General features: G+C 41.4%; 1 protein-coding gene across 3 annotated transcripts in view; it reads right to left on the bottom strand.

Annotated features, from left to right (window-relative positions):
* Positions 1-22,432, bottom strand: part of LOC121281022 (SWI/SNF-related matrix-associated actin-dependent regulator of chromatin subfamily A member 5) — a 33,623-nt gene extending 11,191 nt beyond the window's left edge. Inside the window, exons 1-12 of one of the 3 annotated variants that reach the window (XM_041193594.1) lie at positions 22,149-22,432; positions 17,293-17,376; positions 14,131-14,297; positions 12,450-12,550; positions 11,112-11,212; positions 10,545-10,724; positions 9,271-9,426; positions 7,938-8,069; positions 5,816-5,884; positions 3,686-3,795; positions 2,281-2,507; positions 64-185 (exon numbers count right to left, since the gene is read on the bottom strand). In XM_041193594.1, the coding sequence (XP_041049528.1) occupies positions 64-185; positions 2,281-2,507; positions 3,686-3,795; positions 5,816-5,884; positions 7,938-8,069; positions 9,271-9,426; positions 10,545-10,724; positions 11,112-11,212; positions 12,450-12,550; positions 14,131-14,297; positions 17,293-17,376; positions 22,149-22,283 (1,584 nt within the window). In that variant the 5' untranslated portion in view covers positions 22,284-22,432. Of the gene's footprint in view, positions 1-63; positions 186-2,280; positions 2,508-3,685; positions 3,796-5,815; positions 5,885-7,937; positions 8,070-9,270; positions 9,427-10,544; positions 10,725-11,111; positions 11,213-12,449; positions 12,551-14,130; positions 14,298-17,292; positions 17,377-21,484; positions 21,509-22,148 lie in introns of those variants that run through there. The other 2 variants (XM_041193603.1, XM_041193612.1) reach the window with 2 other exon arrangements.
* Positions 22,433-24,571: the final 2,139 nt, after the last annotated feature.

The raw sequence follows: 24,571 nt of genomic DNA, 5'->3' as shown, positions 1-24,571 counted from the left end.
TTTATGGGATGGGAACTTTCTGCAAACAAACTCAGTTTTGAGAGCGCAGGGCAAGGAACATACTTGTCTCTCCTCATGTGGAGTCTGACCATCCAGTCTACAATATTCATAGTTTCTCCACATACAATAATCTTCCAAGATATCCAGCACCCTGGTCATTTGGCTGAAGATCAACACTCGAGAACCTATGGAAATGATGATTAGTTGTTTGGCAATATAGAACTTGAAGCGTTGCTGAAAAAGAAACACACGTCAAAGCTTTTCCGAACAGTACAAGATGAAAAGCTTCGATGTTTCTTTTTTCAGCAACACAAATGAAGATTATACACGAGGGTAATCTGTCGATCGATAGTGCAAAAACATAGTGCAAATACAAAATGCTTCAAAAACCTACGTCTGCTGAAGTGCAAAACAGAAACCAAATTTCAGTGGTAGCATGCAGGAATTGTAGAGTAATTTAACAAACTAGTCACACAGTAGGATGTGTAAATTTACATACATAACCAACTCCCAAGTTTATAATTCACACAATCTGAGCTGCCCATGGCCATTTGACATTAAAATAAATCCAGCTACCTTGATTGATGGGAGCGAGTTAGAAGGGTTTATATTCCAGTTGGATTCTCGACTGTGCTGCAGTTTGGGCAGTAAAAATAAAGCCCAAATCAAGAAACAGTTGCAATCCCAAACCACAAATATTCCAATCACTTTCTCCCAACATGTTAACCCACTATTTTAAGAACAATAGGCCCCCCAATATCTATTTCCCCTTGGAGGAGGATGGGGTCTGTCAAGCATTGCAGAGGTCTACAGCCCTCAGTTCAGTAATCCAACCCTCCAATAAAGAATATCCAATGCTGAATCAGCCAATTTATTGGCAGCCCCAGCCTCGATGAATGGGTGCACGGCAGGCTTTTCTAATCACGCTCAAGCTTTCAAAATTTTCTACTTGTACCCACTGGTTATATACATGCCCAAGTTAAACAGCTTCCTTACTGAAACCTTACCCATATCTTACACCATTTTAAATCTTTGTTCCCCCTTAACCTTTTTCCTCCAGTAAATAAATTCCTGCATTTACTCTAGCCTTTCTTAACTCAGCCCGAAATCTGAATCACTTTCTTCTGAACCCTTTTCAACATGTTTACGTTCATTGACTTAGGGTGATTAAAGCAGAGGTAATTTCAGAATAAGATACACTATTGATTTTTAACAGGTCATTAAAACCTGTGAAATAAAAGCAAAATACTGTGGATACTGGAAATCTGAAATAAAAACAAAGCGCTGGAAATGTTCAGCAAGTCAGGCAGCATCTGTGGACAATTGTGGTACCTTGCTGCACATGTTAAATGCTGCCATGTTATGATTAGTGATAATTTCCAAATTCTTTAAGGATTGTCGATGGAAATCCTTGCACAATATCAATGCCAAACATTGCAATCCCCTTTCATTTACTAAAAATCCTCCCCTATTTTTGGTCACCCGGTATGTAGCACAAGTACAGTACAGTAGTGTTCCAGAGCCTGACAAAGTTTGTCATCAGATACACAAGATGACCAGGCAGGCAGTTGTTTATAGCTGATCTAAGTACAGGATGTTGTATTTTCCACTCCGCTGGGTTTCCTGATAAATGGGCTGGACTACACATTAGTTTTTGTTCAATTACTCCTGACCTCAAGTCTCAATTAATTTAGTCATTCATTCAAGTGTGAGTGACCAGTACGCTCTTTGAATTTTCAGTCGAATCTCAATCTACACCCTCCCAAAGCAGGATCTTTAATATTAAGCCAATTCTCAATCCATTGAGACAATATCATCTATTTCACAAACCATAAACTTTATTTCCATAATTACTCTCTAACTGATTTTATTGAATATATTCTAAAAATCTAATTTACAATCCCTAGGTTATCCTTGTGTTTTAGTTTAGTTATCTCAAGAACATCTGAGTAAACTTCTTTGTATGACCTATTATGTCTAAAACCATTGTTGATTCCAGCGCTTATTGCATATTAATTTATAACACCTTTTGGAATGCTTTCAACCAACTTCCCTTTCATCATGGCTTGACAATCATAAATTTGCGTATAATGCGTTGGAATATTGCAGCTACGTTTGCCACCCCTAGTCCCACTTACTGGGCAGTTTTTATGGTCTCTTGAAAATACCAAATCCTTTAATTCTTTTGAAGATTTCTGGTTCAGAAGCTGTGGGGATATTTTTCGTCCCTACAGAAAGACTGAAAGGGAAACAAAAGCCTTGAACAGGCGTGCAGCTGACCTTGCTCCTTCACTTTCGGCAGCAGTTTGTCCAATACCACCATTTTTCCACTGTTAACTACCAAGTGAGTATCGGTAGTGTAAGGTGGGCCAGGCTCAGCTCCATCAAACAAATAGGGGTGGTTGCAGCACTTGCGCAGTTGCATCAATATATTCAATAGACGCATTTTGTCCATTTTCCCTGAGGAGTTCAGGATGTCAATATCCTTCATTAATATCCTGGTGTACCTGTGAGCAAGGCCAAATTAAAACTGGTCAAATGAACTTGTAGATAAACTCATTTCTTGTGCAGCTCAACAGAAAAGCAATTACAAACTAAAATAATTGCTTTGTTCCATAGGTATCTAGGACAAAGCCTAGAAACCCCATTCCACCCTCTCATGTACCAGGGGACTCTTAGCACATTTAAACAGGATGCTCCATCTAAACCTCATAGATATTGAAACCTATATCTAATGACCAATATACACTCAACAATTTGTTCTTTGATAGGAAGTACAATCCATAAGTTACCAGGGATAAGGGACCAAGGTTTGAAGAGGGTGGGAATATGCCTTTACATGTAATTTAGATGTGAGCAATATGAAGCACTCTGGGATGAAGTATTTGTAGCACAGAAGCAGGCCATTTGGATGAACAATTCCAGGCCAATGTTTATGATCCATATGCATCTCCTCCTGCCTTCTATTCCTTTTTCCCTCCTGTGTTTAACAAACTTCCCTACAATGCATCTATGCTATGCATCTCCTTGTGGTAATGAGCTCCACATTTTTTAAGTTGTTGCTTCCTACTAGATTTATTAGCGACTATCTTATATTTATGTTATCTAGTTCTGATCTCATCCGGAGGCAATGATACTGTGCTATACAAATGCAATATATTGTTAAAGGGCATTGCTGAGTTCTCCTTAACTACTCAATAGATGTTGTTAATAAATTTTGAGGGACACCTCACTGGTACCTAAATCAGGTGTGTATCTGAAGAATTTAAAAAAAATTATTGGGTTGTAAAATAGAAAGGAATGTGAAAGAAACCCGAAAGTGAGAGCAAAGAAGTTTTAAAGCACTGTAATAGTCACATGTGCATGGCAACTGTCCAGTATGAATTCAATATAATCTAAGTCTGTCTTCCGATTAGGGCAAAAATCATTCAAATGATTGAGAGAGAAGTTAGAATCCCAAACACAAAAACCATACAGATCAGAAGCAAGCAAGACCACTAATAGTAGGGAATCAGCATTAGATAGTATGGTGCTCTGGGTAAAAATCACGCTGGTGAATCTATTCCCTTAGTTCTACAAACGCTTTAATTGATGCTTAAAGTGCAGTGCAAGTTTGATGAATTGTTGCAAGATTATGCCATGCTTCACAATGCAGCACATTAATATTCACAAGTTGTATACTCACCATTCCCGTTGCATTTTACTAAGTCCTACATACATTTTGACTTCCTTTTTTGGTGGCAGACTCTTTTCTACCTCAGCTTTAATACGTCGAAGGAGGAAGGGTCGCAATACCTAATTCAGGTTAGAATACATGCTCTTTACACACTGATGGTGCCCATGGAGGTTAAGCAAAATAATGCAATGTTACAAAAGCTGTTTTTAACAGTCTTGTGGTCTGAAGTAGAGGTTAAAAAAAAAGTTTAACAAGCCAAGAGTTGAGGCACATCTAGATATAGGCTAAATATTCATTTACATGAAAGCACTTACAATTTCAGATTAGAAACAGCTTTATTTTGCAACATAACAAATCCCAACTTAGAATCCAGTAAACTTAAACTCACTTCATTCTTCAACAACTTGCATTTCTACAGCAACTTTAATGTAGTAAAATGTCTATAGAGTAATCACAGGGACAAAATATCACACTGAACTACCAAAAGAAAAACCATTGCGATGACCAAATTCTTGGTCAAAACAGTTTTTAAGGACTGTCTTAAAGAAGGGTGAGGTAGAGAGGCAGAGAGACTTAGGGAGGGAATTCCAGAGCTTTGATCCTGATCAACTGAAGGTTGACCGTCAGCGATGCGCAAATGGCCAGAACTGGAGGAGTGCAGAAATCTGAGGGCTGCAAGATACTTACAGAGATAGGGAGGGGCAAGGACATTTTCAAGTATTTGAAAATGAGGTTAAGAATTTTAAAATTGAGATATTGCCAGACCAAGAACCAAAGGAAGTCAGTGAGCACAGGCTGGACAGAACTTCACATTAGCAGCTGTTTTGGGTGAATTCAAACTGGCATGTGGGTAACAAAGAGATTGAACAAGGACGGATGATGTTATGGTGGTGAAAGTAGGTAGTATTGGTAATAGACAGAATATGGAATTGGAAACTCAGGGTCAAATAGGATGCCATGGTTGCAAACAGTTTGGTTAAGCCTCAGACCGACAGTGACCAAATGGGTGAAGTGTATGGCTAGGGAATGGAGCTTGCAGTGTGAACAGAAGACAAGGCAAATCTAAACCATTTTGGACCCCCCCCCACCCCACCCAAACCCCAGCTACTGAAAAAGTGGATAGAGCAGGGAGAAAAGGACTTGCAACTTTTATATAAATAAAAATTATTCTATTTTTCTCTTCCTTGCACTTCCTAAAATGTAAAACAAGCCCTTCAATTTTTGAAATTTAACAATCTCTTTCCTGATCAGCAGCAGTTCTACCCAGAGATCCAGCATCAGTTAAAATGCACTGGTTTTGGTGACTCACTCAGGATTAGCAATTACAACAGCCCATGGAGATGCTTCGTGGGCTTTGTTACCAAAGTCAATTAAGGGGTTCAATACATGAGACAGACAAAAAAGAAATTTGAGGATAAAAAAAACTAAGACCCTCCTCTTGTTCACTATATTATGTAATATCTGAAGTGATTCAAGTTATTCAGATCTGGGTACAAGGTCCAACCTAACATTAAAACATCTATGGAAGTTGCTTACATTGGCGGAAAGGCAATAAACATCTCTGTGTTAACATCAATTTCAAAGTTGCCTATTATTGCACCTTAAATGCCACGTTTACTTCGGGTACCAGTTATTGAATGCAAGAACTAGTACGCAGTACGTTGTAAATATTCAATTAGCTTTAACATTTCTAATCCACTCCAAGTAGTATGCAATTGGGCTGGGCAGAAACCATTCTTGTTACATAGTAATAGAGCCATCACTTAACTCCAGTGTATAGCAGATAAATCACATTTGCACGTTCATGTCTGCAAGAAGTGGTGGTGACTGTATTAATTTTATCACACCATCAAGTTCATTAGTCAAATTAAATTGTAATTCACATGCAACAACTCAAAATTTAACACTGCTGGGATAAACATTTAGTGGGATATAGGTATCACATTTTTGATGAATAAATTAATAGTTCTAAAACCTTGCTGTTACTTCAAATTAGCCCCAAACCCACTCTGAACACAATACCATCATCATACAAATATCTATTTTTTTGAATATTGGTTCTAATGGTGATGGAGCCTAAATAATTTTGCATTTTAATGATTCACCAGCATCACAATACAGGTAAAATAAAATAATTACCATATGCAAGCGTTCAACAAGCTTCTGGTCTCCAAAACAGTTGTTTGTGTCAAACCAAGAATCAAAGTCCTGCAAAGAACAAAGACAGAGGGATGAAGTGTACCGCTAGGGAATGGAGCTTGCAGCGTGAACAGAAGACAAGGCAAATCTGAACCATTTTGACGCCCCGCTGTACCCCAGCTACTCCAGGTTGGTCATTCCAACCAGAAAAGTTTGATCATATTCTCTGTTACTTCTAACGACTCCAAATCCAATGGTCTCAAATTCTAAATTGTATATTTCTAGAAGCACAAGAATGACAATGAAAAAAGGTAGTATCCAAATTAAATTTTTCACAAATGATGTATCACAAAATGGATGTGCAACTGCTCATAATAACTGCAATAAATCAGTTTCATCTGGTAAGCACATAAGCAGGTTGACATAGAAAAATTTCATATCTCATCCCTTAGGCTACCCACACCCAACTCCATAACAAGCCTAACTCGATCCCTGCTGCAACTTATCTGCTGTAGAAACCCTCAGCCCACACCGCTTACCACTAGACATGACTATTCCAACGCTCTCCTGGCATGCCTCTCATCTTCCATAAACAAGCTCATCCAAAACTCCGCTACTCATATCGTAACTTGCATCAAGTGCAGTTTACGTACCACTCCTGTGCGTATTGATCCACCTCAGCTCCCAGTCTGGCAATGACCCAATTTTAAAATTCTCATCCTTGTTTTCCTAACCTGACATGATCTTGCCTGAGCCACTCCCTATGTCAAGCCTCAAGTTCTACAACATCCGCTTCCACTCAGAGATCTGTGTTCCTCCAATTTTAGCCTCTTGCACACCACCAGTTTTAGCTGCTCCATTATTGGCAGCCTTGTCTTCAGCTACCTAGGCCCCGAGCTCTAGAATTCCCTTCCTAAACTACTCTCTCATCTGTCAAAACGCTCCTTAAAATCTACCTCTAAGCTAGATTTTAGCCACCCATCTCGATATCTCTCACATGGCTCAGAGTCAAATTTTGTTTCAAACATTCCTGTCTGGCCGCTTGGGGTATTTCGCTACAATAAAGGCACTACATCAACGCAAATAGTAGTTGTGGCAACATTAGGCTCCTCATATGGCAGTGAGTTTTCCATTAAGTCGTGGGGACATGGACATAAGGAAGATCCCATTCCCCAATTGTGGAATATGGTGAGTTAGCGGGTTCAGCCAGGGTCAAAAGGAACAGAAGTAAGGAGGTCATATTCCTACTCCTGCCTATTCCTAAGCTCCTTCCAGAGCTGTGAGAAGGAGAAAAGATCAGGATGGGTCAAATATCCTTTGAATAGCCACAGCAATATCCACACAAAAGGAGAATGGTCACTTAGGCATTGAGTAAGTTCAAAAGGTGGTTTTTGGTACTTTAACAAAAAAACTAAAATATAAGATAGCTAATTAGTGGATTGAGATAGATAAAACAAGATATCTCACCAACATACTTTTAATGTAATTTTCAATTGTGACACAAGATGGCAGAGTTGCTCAAGTGGTCAGCAAAGGAAACATCAAGCAGATTAAATGTACTTTGTAGTTTGTGGCAGATATAATACTGAGCACCAAAAATGGACAATAGCATAGTTTGAAGGGTGAGGACCAGACACTATGCACTCGACTCTGTACCCACTTTTCTGCACTTTTACACAGATGGTGACTATGATGCTCAGAAAATGTGTGCAGGTGATGAAAAAGGTACCTGGATCTGCATCTTAAGTGCTGTAACCTGCAAGGCTACGGACCAGGTGGTGGAAAGTGAGATTAAAATGAGCGGCTAGTTTTCCCCCCCCTCTTTTTGGCCGACGCAGACATGATAGGCTGAATGGCCTCTTTCTGCGCTGTAACTGCTCTATGGCTCTATGAACAAATTAATACACAGGTCTGCAACCATTCAGCTACTTGGTTGCTCTCAATGCAAGGAACTACTGTATCCCACAACATCCCTCCATCAAGAGCTTCACCTTACACTATGTTTAAAAAAACAACTCCGCAGCATTCTCTCATGCCTTCCAAAAAGAAACAGGTTCAGTTACAGCCCTTAAACCTTAGACTAATGGTGCAGTCACTGTTAATTTGCTTTTCTTGTACTTACAGCAGATGAATTGAAGACATCTGGGAGAAGAAAGTTGAGCAGAGCCCAAAGTTCATGCAGGTTATTCTGAAGTGGTGTACCCGTGAGCAATAATCGATTTGTTGTCTTAAATTCTCTCACTATTTCAGACAGCTGCAAGTTTAGCATATTAAAAACATTAATATACAAACTGGGTATAATTTCAAATCGTATTACATGCACTACAATTCTAGATTCAGACTGAATTCAAAAGATCAGTGATTTTATGAAGTGTATTCATGTTTGCGATTCCTCCCAAGCATTCATATAAAGCGGCACCAAAGGCCAAATGCTTTGCGTTAGGAAGCAAGAAGTCCAGTAATAGTACATCAGTATTGCAAATAGTTATCTATAACTTGAAAGACGAGAACATGGGCAATTCCAAATCCATCCTCAATTCAATCACATTTCTTTCAAATCACAGCAGTGGTTATGGAAGTGGCAGTTGGTTGAAATTTTTAACCAATTGCACATTAAGATCTGAATAAGCAGAAATGATCTTTGATTTCAAATTCAAAGATTTCCACTCCCCTCTCCTGCTAGTTTTAAAGCCCAGGGATCAACTATCAAGTCTCAGGATGCAACAATAATTGATTGTACAATAATCCTCCTAGAAATCTCTGAACCCCTCGAGTAATTTATATCACTAGTATGAATATTCGCAAACCATTTGAGAAATTAAGGCACCATTTTCCCCAAGTTTTACATACTATCAATGACAACAAACGGCCCTTTCAGTTTGGCTATTAAACTCCAATGGAAGTGTAAATGAACAGTGATAGAAGCAGCAAATAACCATCACTATATCAACCAGGATTACATGTTACTACTGAAAATTCATAATTCTTCTTAATTTCAAAACCTCTATTCCTGGATTTTGTTTCCACCCTTTTATTACAACCTTTCTGTCCTTCAATTCCTTATCCGCCCTGCTTTAGTCACTTTCATTCCCACTGCATTTTTTCTTGCTGCTCTTCATCATTCCATTTCATCTTACCTTTTCATTCCCCTCTCCAGTTATAATGGTGTATGGCAGACTTTTGTGCCTCATTTTCTGTCTGGTTCCGGAAATAACTGCACTTTGCTTGAAAATAACCTCACACCAAGGTACATTTCTCGGAACGCACCAATACCATCCAGAATGTGGCACCACCAGGTTTAGCTTTGTGCCACAAATCAAGCCTGCACTGCTCCCCAATTCACCTTCTGATAAGCCAGAAAATATTGCATTTACTACAGCGGTAACCATTAATGCTTGTGTTAATGGGTGGGAAGGGGAAAGAGAACAGACATAACAGAGGGAAAATAAACTTACCTTAGATTTTTCATTTTTGATCCTGTGAGCTTCATCTATAACCAGATATCTCCAATTAAACTTTTTGAAAACAGATTTCTCCCTGATCAGCATTTCATATGATGTCACACAGACATCCCACTCTCCAGGAAGGAGGACATCTCTGATGAAAGCAGCCTGATAAAGTAAGAAGAGGGATAAGTTGCAGTTTTCATTCTAGAATGATAGTAAGATACAGTAGAAACAGATCTTATGACAGGTATTAATCAGCCAAATTTAACTGAATAAAACAGTGACGGTGGGATTACCCAGTCCTGCCAGCAGTGGGCATTGTCGCAGGTGGGATGGGAAGATTTGGAGGGCGGCCAAAGGTCAACTGACTTTTGGCCACACTCCAAATTTTCCTGTCCTGCCTGCGACTTTGCCCACTGCTGGGAGGACCAGAAAATCCTGACCAGAGTGTTGAAAAGCAAGCATAAACTTTCCTTTAATAATGTACTGAGTAATAAATTACAACAATATATTTGAACATATTTGCAAATTTACACTCAAGATTACGTGCATGACAAATCTCTGATTTTAGTTATGCAGAGCAAAGAAGAAAAGCCAATCACCATAGTCAGTCTCAAGGAACCTTGAGGGCAGACATTAACACTGGTAACAGATCCATTTACCTTGTGTATATTGTAAAATGTTCTTAGAGAGAGTGAACATAAGTAAATGCAATACAGTGCAAGTGAAAGGTGGGACTAATATTAAAGATTGCAATGCCCATACACAAAATTTCATTTTAGTTTTTAAACTTTTATATTAAAATTATATCCCAAGCTTTATGAGCTCTTCATTTATTGTTGTATAACACAAAGTGCTAATAGTTATTTATTCGGTGATTCAAACAAGATACTTTAAAGTTTCCTGACATGGTTTAAAGGTCTGTGTTTATATTCTCTCGACACTGTCCAACAGATGCTGGATGCCCTTTTGTACCTCATTAATGTATCACATGCACATTTTGACAGCAAGTAATAGTAGACCATTTAATTTCTATTTGGTAAGTGTGATAGGATGTCAAGATAGCAGGAATCCCTAAAAATCCTGGCTGATTTTTCTCGACCTGATGCTGGGGCAGAAAGGGTAGTTGTATTTTCCTACTGGCGTTAGCCAATACAGGGCAGGAGATCCAACGAGCGCTTCTCAGCTTACTTCCACAATGTGCAATGCATTTACCAATTAAACTCTAGGTGCCAGCTGCATTGTCCAACAATATTTTCAGGAACATAAAACACAGTTCTTACCCTTTGGTCCTTGTCACCTATTAAACAAATAGCTCGAAGAGTTGGTATCCATCTCTTGAACTCCAGCATCCAGTTGTGCAGTGTAGATTTAGGAACTAGAACCATGTGAGGTCCAGGAATGTTTCTGTAATGTTTCATGTACCCAAGAAGAGCAATAGTTTGCAAAGTCTTCCCAAGACCCTGTTAAGTGAAGTACAATAATTAAGTCTCTTATAACCAGACATTTTTAAAAAAAAAATCAGGGTTGCCCTTCAAGCCTATTCTGCCATTTAATTAGACCACGGCTTATCTACATTGTAACTCAATTTACCTGCCTTGGCTCAATTTCCCTTAATGCCTTTATCTAACAAAAACTTCAGTTTTGACATGTCTAAACTGACCATACCTCAGGATTTTTTTAAATAAAAAGGTACATTGGGGCAGGGAGGAAGAAGGAAAAACAAATGTCTTAGGTTTCCGTTACTCTTTGTATGACACACCCTTGAATAGCTGGGTTATCTACTTTATCAAATCCTTTAATACCTACAACAAACCACTGTTATGCCCACAATCAATGTATATTCATACCATCTCATCTGCCAGGATACCATTAATGCCATTCTCATATAAAGAAATCAGCCAGTTCAGTCCACGGATTTGGTAGTCTCGAAGTTTCCCTCCTTTTACATCTGTGAAAGAGATCCCAAACATTTAGAACCTGTAGCCTTTGCAAAATTCTGCAAAGAACACAGCTTAAGTGGATATGAAATTATTGCCATGACCAAAACAAAAAGTATTACTGTATCAGGAACCATTTAACTGAAAGCATCATGATAGCTTTGAGACAACAAAAAGCAAGCAGCCCAGTCAAATTGGTATCAGGATCTCAACGTTTGCATAATGTCAGCATTCAGACGCAGACTCCAAAACAAAGATGGTGTACTTCACTGAGACTACCACCATTCTATAGCAGCTAAGTTGACCGTTAACCAAGGCTAAATAATAAACAGAAATTTAAACAGTTAAACAGAGTACGTAAATTTCACTAAGGCAGAATGTGTAAGATTGGGAGTGAGGGCAGGGAGAAGGGATGATGGTGAGGAAAACAAGTTTACTGGGTCTTGGTTGCTTTGTAAGAAATCATTGCATGGTTACTACAGGGATTTTTAATATACTATGATTGGAGAAATGCTTTCTGGGAGAACAGATCATTCAGCCCACCATTTCATAGGATACGGAACTGATTATACATGATGATCAACATCAAAAGGAGAGTGTGTTATCTGCATACAATCCAATTACTCTTCATGAAAACAATGGTTCTTTTTAATGCAGTCCAGGCTAATATGAAGATTTCATCCTTTTAATGGCTGCTAAGGCCCCATGAAAAAATAAGCTGGAGCAGTTTCAACTCAGTTCCTTGTGCTCACTGGTTGAGAGGGTAAAACTGAACAAAGTGTGCCAAAGGCCAGGATGAAGGGCTGATACATGAAGCACATGTTTCAACTGGCATAAGGCATTAAGCTTCACCCTGCATTTAGGCATGCTGAACTTGACCTCAAAATACTCAATATTGACAATGTCCAGTAATGAGTCAGAAATTTTTAAAATGTCAGATTACAAGTTAGACTGGAGTGAGCCTGTGCTGTCCATCACAATTAGCAGATTGTTCCACTAAAAAGACCCCTTGTGCCAATGAATACAGCCAATTAAGCTGGGAAAATGACAAGTGCTGTTTTTGGTTTGAAGATTTAATAAGCAATCTTAAATGTTCTACAAGTCTAGTTTTGACTATCTTGATAAAACTGAATACTGCAAATCAATGAATGGTGACTAAAAAACATGAAAGCAATTGGGAAAAGGTAGTGAAAACTCTGAGCTACATTAACTCATGTGTGAAATAATGAATAAAATGGCTTTACATACATGATGGGGATTCTTCAAACCTTGTGCAGACATTGGTTGTCTTGCTGTTTTCTGATAGTAGTTCTTCATCCTCTTCCTGTTCTGTACGGCGATGCCGATAACTAAGAATTAAAAGTGAATTGTTTTATGCGAGGCATTACTATTATTTTCCAAACCATTTTAAATGAGATGTTATGACTGCCAATTTCAAATCTACAAGTCACTTCAGAATAAACAGCACCTTACAAATACTCTTGGAGATTGTGCATTAACTTTGTGGTCAAGCTTAGTAGAAGTACAGCATGTTACTGAACTAAAATGCAAACTTGCAATTAACACAGGTGGCCATTATTTTAATTTAAAACTGAACCCAAATCTAAACTTTGAAATCTGTTATTTAAATACTTGCACTTTTGCAAGACCAGTGTAGACAACAAGTTGTATTAGTATTTTTAATTTAATAAGTTAGATATTTACAACATGTATAAATCTTTTGTGTCATTAGTTCAGTTAACTTGTATGTTAACATGCCCTTCAATCATACTTGTGACAAATTTAAGAACTCCAGTGTTTTTAATGCAAGGTTGACAAAATTCCATGTCTATTTAAGTGCAAGATATTTTGACACTAAGTGACTAAGATGCTGTTTCATCTTTAAAAAACAGAGAAATGGTGTAGGACATGCAGCCTAGGGTATCTTTTCAGACATTCAGTTAGATCATGCCCGAACCGGACCTCCTGCTTGCTGTTACTTCAATATCACTCAATACTGTACCCAACAATAAATTCAATGATCTCAGTTCAGAAAATTTCAATTGCCTAGCACCCACAGCCATTTGGGGCAGATATCCATATTTCCATCATCAAGTGAGACAAAGTATTCCCTGATTTCGCTCCTAAATAGCCTTAGTTTTAATATTAAGGTATGTCCCCTTGGTCTGGATTCCTTGAGAAAATAGTTCCCTGTATCTATCCTATCAAATTCCCTAATCATTTTAAATACCTCAATTAGGGCACTCCTCAACCCTCTAAACTCAAAGGAATGAAAGCCAAATTTACAGAACCTGTTCTCATAAGGTAATACTTTAAGCCCAGGTATCATTTTGATGTATCTGTACTGTACCCTGCTTCCTCCCCCCGCCGCAACCCCCAAGACCAATATTACTTTCCTGAGGTTCGGTGCCCACAACCAAAAACAGTACTCCAGGTGGAGGTTTGCCATCTTTCTTTTAGCCAATTTACTTACCTTTTGTAACTGTGCAGTAATATTGTGTTATGTGCACACAGGGAAGCCCAAATCCCTTTTGCTTCTCCACAGCAAACTAATCTCTCTTGTAGAAACCACTCAGATTGGTCTTTCTTAGATGCAAAGTAGATGGCCTCACACTTCTCCACATTTAACTATACTTGCCAGTCTTATCCACTCACTGGCCTACGTCTCTTTGCAACTCCACCTTATGATCCCAATTTATGGTTGCTACTCACTTATTCTAATCTGCAAACTTAGATGAAGCATTATAGAGTTATACCCAAGCCATTGAAAGCAAAAGCCCCAAATCCTAAAGAAATGGAAGCTTTACACTCTATCTTGATCAAACATTCACACTACTTTGGCATTCAAACATGTGGAACGCTTTCCAAGTTGAAATCGCAAAAAATTGCATCATGAATCCAAAAAGACATTGCCTGGAATATATCTTACTCTCCAACCGACAGAAGTGTCTGTTTCTCATCTTTCTTTATGCGAGGGCGCCCAGGTTTCATCTTTAAAGGAGAAGTTGGAGTCTTCTGTGCAGCGGGTTGGATAAAGTGGGCAAAAAGCTCAGTCTGTTGCAGCAGATAATCAAATCTATTTGCCCTGTCTGCTTTCTGGCAAACAAAAAGAAAAAAGTAGTTAATAAAAATTTTTTTAGATCAAAGTAGGATCAGTGTGCAAACATTTCTCATTTAATCCGCAGTCAATAAAAACAGCTTTCCTTGCTGGGGAATGTAGATTTAGTTTTAATGACAGCTAATAGTACATGTCTGGAAAATTCAGCTTTTCACTAACAAATTTATTTGCCTTCACCTGGTACTTTGTAAATTGGACCACCATGCAACATTTGGGTGAGGGGAGGTGAGAAAGAGGAATAAAAGCAGCCCTTTTGTGCTCTGGTGCTATTAAGTTATTCCCACAAGATTTCATCTTGTGCTGGTAAATTCAAAAATGGCCTCTTCAAACAACCCATATTTGGAAAGCCAAAAACTATAAATTATATTTATTTTTTTAAATTTAAGAAGGCTACATTAATAGACATAGTATAAAAAATGTCCTTTGTGCTTTAATGAACACAACTTCCCCATGACAGGCTTATTTCTTTCAATCCTACGTTTAGGATAACATGCAAACTCAATTTGTATTGTACTATACAAGGTAGCCTCAAATTTAGCAGCGTTCACTATAAAGTGTTGAAAGCACGGGCTGGTAGAATGTTTTGCAAGAATGAAAAAGGAGCTTGGTGGTTAATGTCTTAAGGTAAGAGCAGCCATTTATCTTCTACAAGTCTCTAAAGTAGGTGCTTAATAGTTAATAACCTCTATTCTAAACCATTTCCAAATGTTTGCTGGCATTCCATTTGTTCAGAGGATATAGCAACATCAAAGCAACAGTGTTCAAGCTTTTGTAGCGGCTTAAAAGTCAAAACAAGCGCAACTGGGTGAGATGAAAAGAAAAAATTGTGATTTGTTCCTTCCATGAACCACTCCACGATAGGGAATATTTATACAGTTGAACATTGTTAAAACGTGATTGCTGGCTGAAAAAGGCCACAACTCCACTTATCTGACCTCACAAAAAGGAGGATGATGCGATGTGCGTGTCACTGGTTAGGCCAGTATTTATTGCCTATCCCTGTTGCCCTTGAGGTGGTGGTTGTGAGCCACCTACTTGAACACTTGCAGTCCATGTGGTGTACATACACCCATAGCGCTGTTAAGGAGGGTGTTCCAGGGTTTTGATCCTGCAATAGTGATATAGTTCCAGGTCAGGATGCTGTTTGACTTGGAGGAAAACTTGCAGATGGTGATGTTCCTAAACACTGGTTTCCGCTGGTTGGGAATCGAAAATGTGGGGCCACAGTCTTAGGATAAGGGACCGATCATTCAGGAGAGCAGGGGAAATGATTCACTCAAAAGGTTGTGAATCTTTGGAATTCTCTGCCCCAGAGGGTTGTGGATGCTCCAACATTTGATGCATTTAAGGCTGCAATAGACAGATATTTGGTCTCTCAGGGAATCAAGGGAAATGGGGAAAGGACAGGGAAGTGGAATTGAAACCCAAGATCAGCCATGATTGTATTGAATGGGGGAGCAAGCTCGAAGGGCCATATGGTCCACTCCTGCTCCTATTTCTTGGGTTGTGTTCATCTACTGTCCTTGTTCTTCTAGGTGGTAGAGGCGGGTTTGGAAGCTGCTGTCAAAGGAGCAAAGGAAGTTGCTGCAGTGCATCTTGTATATGGTTCACACTGCTGCCACTGTGCATCAATGGTGAATGGAATGACAATCAAGCAGGCTGCTTTGTCATGGATGGTATTGACTTTCTTGAATGTTGTTGGGGCTGCACCCATCCAGGCAAGTGAAAAGTATTCCATCACACCCCTGACCTGTGCCTTTTAGATGATGGATAGGCTTTGGGGATTTAGGTAGTGGGTCATGTGCCATAGAATTGCCAGCCTCTTCTTTTGTGCTAAGTATGACTCCAACCAGTGGAGAGCATCCCCTAATTCCTATCGATTTCAATTTTGCAAGGGCCCCTTGATGCCAGAGTCAGTCAAATACCCCCTCAATGTCTAGGGTGGCTATTCACCTCACTGCTACAACACAAACAGGACACAAGAACTCTGCTTAGCTCAAAGCTTCACAACATAAGGAAAGGGGGAAAACTGGCCTACTTTTATGCATTATTAGGGTTCCTCAATTAGGCAAACTATCTTAATTTAATTAAAGCATTAATTAACACAAACAGGCAAGTTTAAAGTTCATGTTAGCAGTTATGTTCATACTGTACTCACTGCATTTGTATAACCAGAAATACTGAAAGAAAACTGCACATGGACTGTGGTTTCGAGAGATTGGGAAAGACATTTTACATCATCACATCAGTACCACTAACAAGCGGAAGAAAAGTCAAAGATATAGCAGAGTCACCTCTACTTACTAAATAAGGACATATTCCGACACATCAAATATGGCTACCACATTATCAGACTCTTTTAAGGAAGTTATCATTCCTGATCTAACAACATTTTGGTCCTTCAGTAAGCTGGAGACATTCCAGCTATCGAACATTGAATGATACACATCATTGCATTAACGAGAGACTGCAATTGCCAAAGCCAGCTCTAAATAAGCTACATTCCTCATTTGTGCTCAGTATTGAGAGTCTAAACCACTTTTAAACCCAATTTCAGGTTACAATCTACAAGTGGACTAACCTCCCCAAGAGGTCAGAATATTGAAATTCCTTCTGAGGAAATTCCTTCTGAATACATTGCAAGTCATCACTGATGGATGAAGATTAAATAGACTCCTGCTCTCAAAGATAGAGCAGGAAAGCTGTAAATTTTAAAACAAAAGGTCACAAGAACAGCATCCTAGAGCAAACTTGTACATTTTTTGGATTGTGGTAGTGGGGGTTTCAGATTCACAGCTGGTCCCTGAAGATGAGATAATTAAAGGTAACCCGATAAATTAAATTCTAATGTGGTAACTACTTGACCCAAATTAAGGTGAATGTAAAGCAGGGCGGCTTTCCATGTATGAATGGATTGCAATACAATATACAAATGAAAATTATTTAAACAAATGTTTCTTTTATTGTTTTTACCATTTTTTCTTCATAGGCAGGATCCTCCTCTTTAACCTCTGGTTTAGGCACTTTGAATATAAACGCTGCATCACCACTGTCCATCTAGTAGAGAAAATATTACACTAAAAGTCAAAAGGTTTATAAGAAACAGAAATTTGCAGAGTGCAGAATTATTCAATACAACTGTTAAGTCTTCTAATAAAACAGTCATATAGTCATTAGATAGACTTCCAAGCAGAACCACATTATGCTATGTTTAAGACTCGGCCAATGCCATTTGGTACTGAGGGAAGGTTTTCACTCATTTTAAAATGGGCAAAATCACCTACAGGTTTGCCCAAGAAAAAGTGTAAGACAAGAAAACCAGCTTATCTCTTGAAATTGAATCCTGATTCATTACCCCATTGTGCCAAATCTCTGATCTCAGACTGTAGAGATTAAAAAAAGCAAAGAATTGCACTTCTGTAGCACCTTGTACAATCTCAGATGGTACAAATTACAATACAGCTAGCGGCATACTTTTGAAGTGTCACTGCAGCAGCCAACTTGCGCACAGAAAAACTTCCAGAAACAACAATGTGATAATGGACCAGATACTCTGTTTTTATGATATTAATTGAGGGATAAATATGGGGCACAGTGCACCAAGGATAACTCCCCTGCTCTTCAAAATGATGCCCTGGGATCTTTTACATCTGAAAAAAAGGGCAGAATAGGCTCTGTCTCATCCTAAAGGTGGCACCTTCAACAATGCAGTACTCCATTGTAGCGCCAGTCTAGATTTCTGCTCTCAAGTCTCTGGAGTAATATTTGAACCCACAATCTCTAACTCTGAGGCAAGAGTGCTACCAACTGAGTTATGGCTGAGAAATATAAAATCAAAACAGAAACCTCATAAGGATTCAACTCATCTCCCCAGCTAATTGCTACTGTAGCTAGTCAGGTCCAAAACCATTTTGTCTTTACATAGATCACATACATAAAGGTACAGCACAGAAACAAGACATTTAGTCTAGCTAGTCTGTGCATACTTGTTAAGCCAGCCATCCCACAGGTCTTGCCTTTTCTAGAGAAAATAATTCCACCCTTTTCAGCCTTTCCTGATAAATGATAGCCTCTCAGTTGTAGTATCATCCTTATGAATCTTTTTTTTTACATCTTCTCCAGTGTCTCCGTATCCTGTTTATAATATGGAAAACAGAACTGCACAGAGTACATCAAGGTATGGTTTAATCACCAACATCTTGCATTTATACAACACCTTTAACATAATAAAGGCACAATATCAAAAAGTATTTGACACTGAGCTACAAGAGCGATATTAAAGTTGTTGTGGTCAACCAGGTAGGTTTTGAAGAGAGGAGAAGTTTAGGAAGAGTATTTCAAAGCCCAGGGCCTAGGAGCTGAAGGCAATAAAATCAGAGATGTGCAAGTGGCCAGACATGGAGAAGCACAGTGATCTGGCAGAACTTTTTTAAAAATTCATCCACGGGATGTGGGTTTCACTGGCTGTTCCAGCATTTATTGCCCATCCCTAGGTGCCCATAAGAAGGTGGTGGTAAGCTGCCTTCTTGAGCCGCTGTAGTCCATTAGACACAGGAAGGGGTGAAGCATTGGATGGATTTGAAAACAAGGATGATGATATTAAAATCAAGGTGTTACCAGACTGGAGGCCTGTGTAGGTCAGTGAACACAGAGGTGATGGGTGAATAGACTTGGTGCGAGTCAGGATACAGAGAGTTTTGAATGAAGTTTATGAAGTCTAGAAAACAGGAAGACAGCCAGAACAACGGAATAGTCAAGGTGTGAACGAAGGTTTCATCAGCAGATGAGCTGAATCAGGGTGGGAGACAGACAATGCTACGCAAATGGAAATAGGATATTTTGGTAATGGAACAGATATGTAGTCAGGTGGTCATCTCAGGGTCAAAAGGTTGTAAATATTCTGGTTCAGTCTCTGCTTATGACTGGACAGGTAAGATTCAAACTAGGCCAGGGCAGTGTCATCTAGCTGCACAATGAAGCTGCACAATCGTTTGCACAACCTTGTCAAAGGCTGCAGATATGTCAAGGATAGTTTACCATGCTCATAGTCACACAGGACATTGTCATTTATTTGATTTTGATAAGGGGCTACTTCAGTGTTGAGCCATGGCAGAAATCTGGACAGGTCAAACATCAAACTGTAGAAAGTATGGGCAGGGATTTGAGAGGAAAGGGAGGTTGGAGGTGAAGCAGTAATTCATAAGGACAGATGGAACCCATTAACTTTTGAAGAAGTTGGTGATGATGCCAGATTTGGAGGTGAAAAGGACAGTGCCAGAGGAAAGGGAACCATTAGCAATTTCAGCTAAAATAGGAGCCAGGAAATGGGATGGTCAACAATTTAGTAGGAATGGATAATAAAAAATGTATGAAGGGAGATAAGAAAGAAACTAAAGATGCAAGTTCAGGGTGGGAGTGTGCGTGGGTGGGGGTACTTAAGGTAAGTTTAGCTCAGTGGGGTGCAGGGAGGGAAATGGCAAAGGCAGCCAGTTGGATGCCTTAATCATAGGGACAGAAGTCCATGAGTTCCTTGATCTTGCTTTTGGAGATGAGGATGGAGGAAACAGGAGGGTGGCGGGGGGGTGTTAAGATGGCAATTTAGATGAAGTCAGGGGCTACCTTTGCATTCCAATGTGCAAGGTTTATATAAGTTTAACATAACTTCTCCAGTTTTCAATTCAATCCATCTAGGAATGAACCTGAGTGCTTAATTTACTGTTTTAAAATGATCTACTAATCTGCATCATTGGGCTGCAGAAATTAGAAGAAATGCCTACTTACATGATCTTGAAAATTACATTGCTACTCCCATTTGCCAGAGCTGCTTGGGGCCTGCATTGAAAGACTCCTAGCTTGACCCAGCGAAGTGTAGCTCCAGAGTATTCAAGGAGGCCATGCCCCATTTTTTACAGCATTTGCAAGTAAGTTTAAAGGGCCAGGGAAAGGCATGTGTCTAAGCTAAGTGGGTAGGATTTGTTTCAGAGGTCAGGATGGGGATGGGGGATTTCCAAGGTCCTGGGAGAGAGAGGGGGGTGTCAGAGGTCCGGAGGGGTGGGGGGTCTGGGGTGGTTCAGAGGCCCGGAGGGAGTGGGTGGGGGTCAGACTGCCAGGGAGGTCAGGGGGTGTGTGTGCTGTTCGTGAGGCCGTGGTCGCGCGTGTGCGCACGCGGGGGGGGTGAGCCCTGTGGGGCCGGTCTGTGCCTCTACAATGATTACTCAAGAGGTTTTAATTCTTCTAACTTTTTCTGGGTAACCATTGGCATAACCCTGGCGGAACCATCTGAATTTTGCAATTTAAACGCCATTTTCGGATGGTTTCCAGTGCAGCACAATTCTCCAGAGGAAGTTTGCACTTCTGAGCAATTGCCATGCAAACCCTTACCTGGGAACTTCCAAGAGGGATTCCCCAGCACACCTTTGGGGTACCCTCCCCCCAAATCAACACTGGGGCACCTGGGAGTTACAGGACATTACCTATAATGATGGGCCCCAGATCCCTTTGCACATTTTTCCTAGATACAAGTTAGCGCTTTATTTTTCCTGCCAAAGTGCAACACTCACATTTTAATTGAAATTCATTTTCTCCAATTTTAGGCAATTTTACGAATGGAGTTTTACATTTTGCCCAAGTCTTCCTAAGTAGATATATTAATTATACCCTCAAAATTGTTACTTTTGCTTTTAAATCAGGAATCTAAATCAAGAAAATTGCCAGATCCATTACAGCACTACCTCTAAAGAATTACAAGACAAGGTAAGGTGTGCCGTCTTCTGAATAATACCTTACAAGAACATTCTCTTCCATCACCGAGGTAAAACATAGCAGACATAAATGGCTTCGGCTAGGCCAGTGGCTCCCCAAAAAACACTTCAGTTCACCTCTTATGCTGCTGACCAGTACAGACGGAAGGCAGGTAGATGCAAGTTGTATTTGCGGTTTCAGACTGCAAGCTATGGTCATTTCAGTGCTGCCAAATTAAGCCAGTGGGACAAATGGGTCAAATTCCAAATCGGTACTGGGAAGTATTTAAAGAAACAATTCTACAAGAAGAAGAACGGACACCGACCAGCTGATTACTAAGTAAACGTACCCGGAATAAGATGCTTTTTTTAAAAAAAAACTTTGGTTACATCTCTCAATTTTGTTCTGATCAAAGGTTACGGACCTGAAACATTAACTATGTTTGTCTCTGTGCAAACGTTGCCTGACGTGGGTTAAGATTGTGGAACTGGCTGCCACATGGAAGGAGTTGAGGCGAAGATGTTTTTTTAAAGGGAGGGAGGGGAGGCGATGGGAAAGAGAGAAGAAATGCTGGATGAGTAAATGAGGGAGTTAGGAATAGGCAGAATTAGGAAGGTGGGGGGGTTGGTGGTGGTGGTGGTAGAGAGAGAGAGAGATTTTGGGGAGGTGGGAGGAGGACGGGGAGGTGGGAGGAGGATGGGGAGGAAGATAAGGAGCATTTTATCTGCCGTGCTGTAGATTCTCTGCCATTATCCTGTGTGTGTGAAGAGACAAAAATGAAACAAAGAGGGGGATGTTGCCGGACTGAGCATGCGCCGGTGCCGTCAGGCTCGGCCGGTGCCGTCATCGCGGCAGTTTGAGAGGGGGAGGGGGGGAGACCGGCGCCGGGCTTCCCGTTACCAGGGGGGCCCGGGAGGCCGGGGGGTGGGGGGTGTAGTGAGGGAGTTTGGCTAAGCCGGAATATGGGGCTGGCGAAACAATGCGATGGCGGGTCCGGTGCCGCGCGGACAGCCAAACGGCTCCTCCCAGAAGCCGACACGAGGTCGGTAACCGGCCGCCCAGGAGGCTCGGAGCCGCCGTTAACTCACCTGTCCCGGACCTGGAGGCTGGATCGGGGTTTCCGCTGTCGCAGCCGCCGCCGGCTTGGCGCTCGCCTCCTCCGCCTGCCCCTCGGCCGGGTTCAGACCCAGGTTAGCGCTTGGCCTCTCCTCCGCTTCAGACATGGTGTCTCCTTTCCCCCTCCCCGGTCCTCCTCCTCCTCCTCCACGCGGCTCGGATGAATTAAAAACGCCTCACCGAGGCTGATCCCGCCGCCGCCGCCGCCCGGCTCCGATCTTCCTCTCAACCGCCCGCCGCCGGCCGAACCGCTCTCGCGAGACTTGCAACCCCTTCCTACCTACCTACCCAGCCCCCTCCCTCCCTCCCGACGACTTTGCCGCGAGCCCAGGCCCCGCCCCCGTCCCCGTCCCCACGCTGACTAGTCTCGTGAGATCTCGGGAACGTTGTCACTTTCGGTTTGAACCGTTGCTAAGTAACAGTTTGGTGGCGGGAATGGAGGGAACTGGAGAGAAGGGACAGGGGAGAACGGAAGCAGTTGGAACAGGAGTAGACCATTCGGCCCCTCGAGCCTGATCTGCCATCCAATAAGATCATGGCTGATCTTCTTGTGTTTCGATTTCCACATTTCCATCTAACCCCCATAACCTTTGAGTCCCTTGCCTAACAAGAACTCCTCTCACTTCCCCCAAATTAAAGGTGTGGCTATGGGTATCTGCATGGGCCCCAGCTATACAAAAACAAAAACAGAATTACCTGGAAAAACTCAGCAGGTCTGGCAGCATCGGCGGAGAAGAAAAGAGTTGACGTTTCGAGTCCTCATGAACCTTCGACAGAACTTGAGTTCGAGTCCAAGAAAGAGTTGAAATATAAGCTGGTTTAAGGTGTGTGTGTGGGGGGCGGAGAGAGAGAGAGAGAAGTGGAGTGGGGGAGATATGGTTGTAGGGACAAACAAGCAGTGATAGAAGCAGATCATCAAAAGATGTCAACAACAATAGAACAAAAGAACACATAGGTGTTAAAGTTAAAGTTGGTGATATTATCTAAACGAATGTGCTAATTAAGAATGGATGGCAGGGCACTCAAGGTTATAGCTCTATTGGGGGTGGGGAGAGCATCAAAGATTTAAAAAAAAATTTTTTTTTTAAAAAGTAATGGAAATAGGTGGGAAAAGGAAAATCTATATAATTTATTGGAGAAAAAAAGGAAGGGGGCAACAGAAAGGGGGTGGGGGTGGGGATGGGGGAGGGAGCTCACAACCTAAAGTTGTTGAATTCAATATTCAGTCCGGAAGGCTGTAAAGTCCCTAGTCGGAAGATGAGGTGTTGTTCCTCCAGTTTGCGTTGGGCTTCACTGGAACAATGCAGCAAGCCAAGGACAGACATGTGGGCAAGAGAGCAGGGTGGAGTGTTAAAATGGCAAGCGACAGGGAGGTTTGGGTCATTCTTGCAGACAGACCGCAGGTGTTCTGCAAAGCGGTCGCCCAGTTTACGTTTGGTCTCTCCAATGTAGAGGAGACCACATTGGGAGCAACGAATGCAGTAGACTAAGTTGGGGGAAATGCAAGTGAAATGCTGCTTCACTTGAAAGGAGTGTTTGGGTCCTTGGACGGTGAGGAGAGAGGAAGTGAAGGGGCAGGTGTTGCATCTTTTGCATGGGCATGGGGTGGTGCCATAGGTGGGGGTTGAGGAGTAGGGGGTGATGGAGGAGTGGACCAGGGTGTCCCGGAGGGAGTGATCCCTACGGAATGCCGATAGGGGGGGGTGAAGGGAAGATGTGTTTGGTGGTGGCATCATGCTGGAGTTGGGGGAAATGGCGGAGGATGATCCTTTGAATGCAGAGGCTGGTGGGGTGATAAGTGAGGACAAGGGGGACCCTATCATGTTTCTGGGAGGGAGGAGAAGGCGTGAGGGCGGATGCGCGGGAGATGGGCCGGACACGGTTGAGGGCCCTGTCAACGACCGTGGGTGGAAAACCTCAGTTAAGGAAGAAGGAGGACATGTCAGAGGAACTGTTTTTGAAGGTAGCATCATCGGAACAGATGCGACGGAGGCGAAGGAACTGAGAGAATGGGATGGAGTCCTTACAGGAAGCGGGGTGTGAGGAGCTGCAGTCGAGATAGCTGTGGGTGTCGGTGGGTTTGTAATGGATATTGGTGGACAGTCTATCACCAGAGATTGAGACAGAGAGGTCAAGGAAGGGAAGGGAAGTGTCAGAGATGGACCACGTGAAAATGATGGAGGGGTGGAGATTGGAAGCAAAATTAATAAATTTTTCCAAGTCCCGACGAGAGCACGAAGCAGCACCGAAGTAATCATCGATGTACCGGAGAAAGAGTTGTGGAAGGGGGCCGGAGTAGGACTGGAACAAGGAATGTTCCACATACCCCACAAAGAGACAGGCATAGCTGGGGCCCATGCGGGTACCCATAGCCACACCTTTTATTTGGAGGAAG

This window comes from Carcharodon carcharias, chromosome 1 (genome assembly GCF_017639515.1).
Source record: "Carcharodon carcharias isolate sCarCar2 chromosome 1, sCarCar2.pri, whole genome shotgun sequence".
In the NCBI taxonomy this organism is placed as follows: Eukaryota; Metazoa; Chordata; class Chondrichthyes; order Lamniformes; family Lamnidae; genus Carcharodon; species Carcharodon carcharias.
The sequence above is the reverse complement of the archived record's forward strand: the minus strand, read 5'-3'. Positions and strand labels throughout refer to the sequence as shown.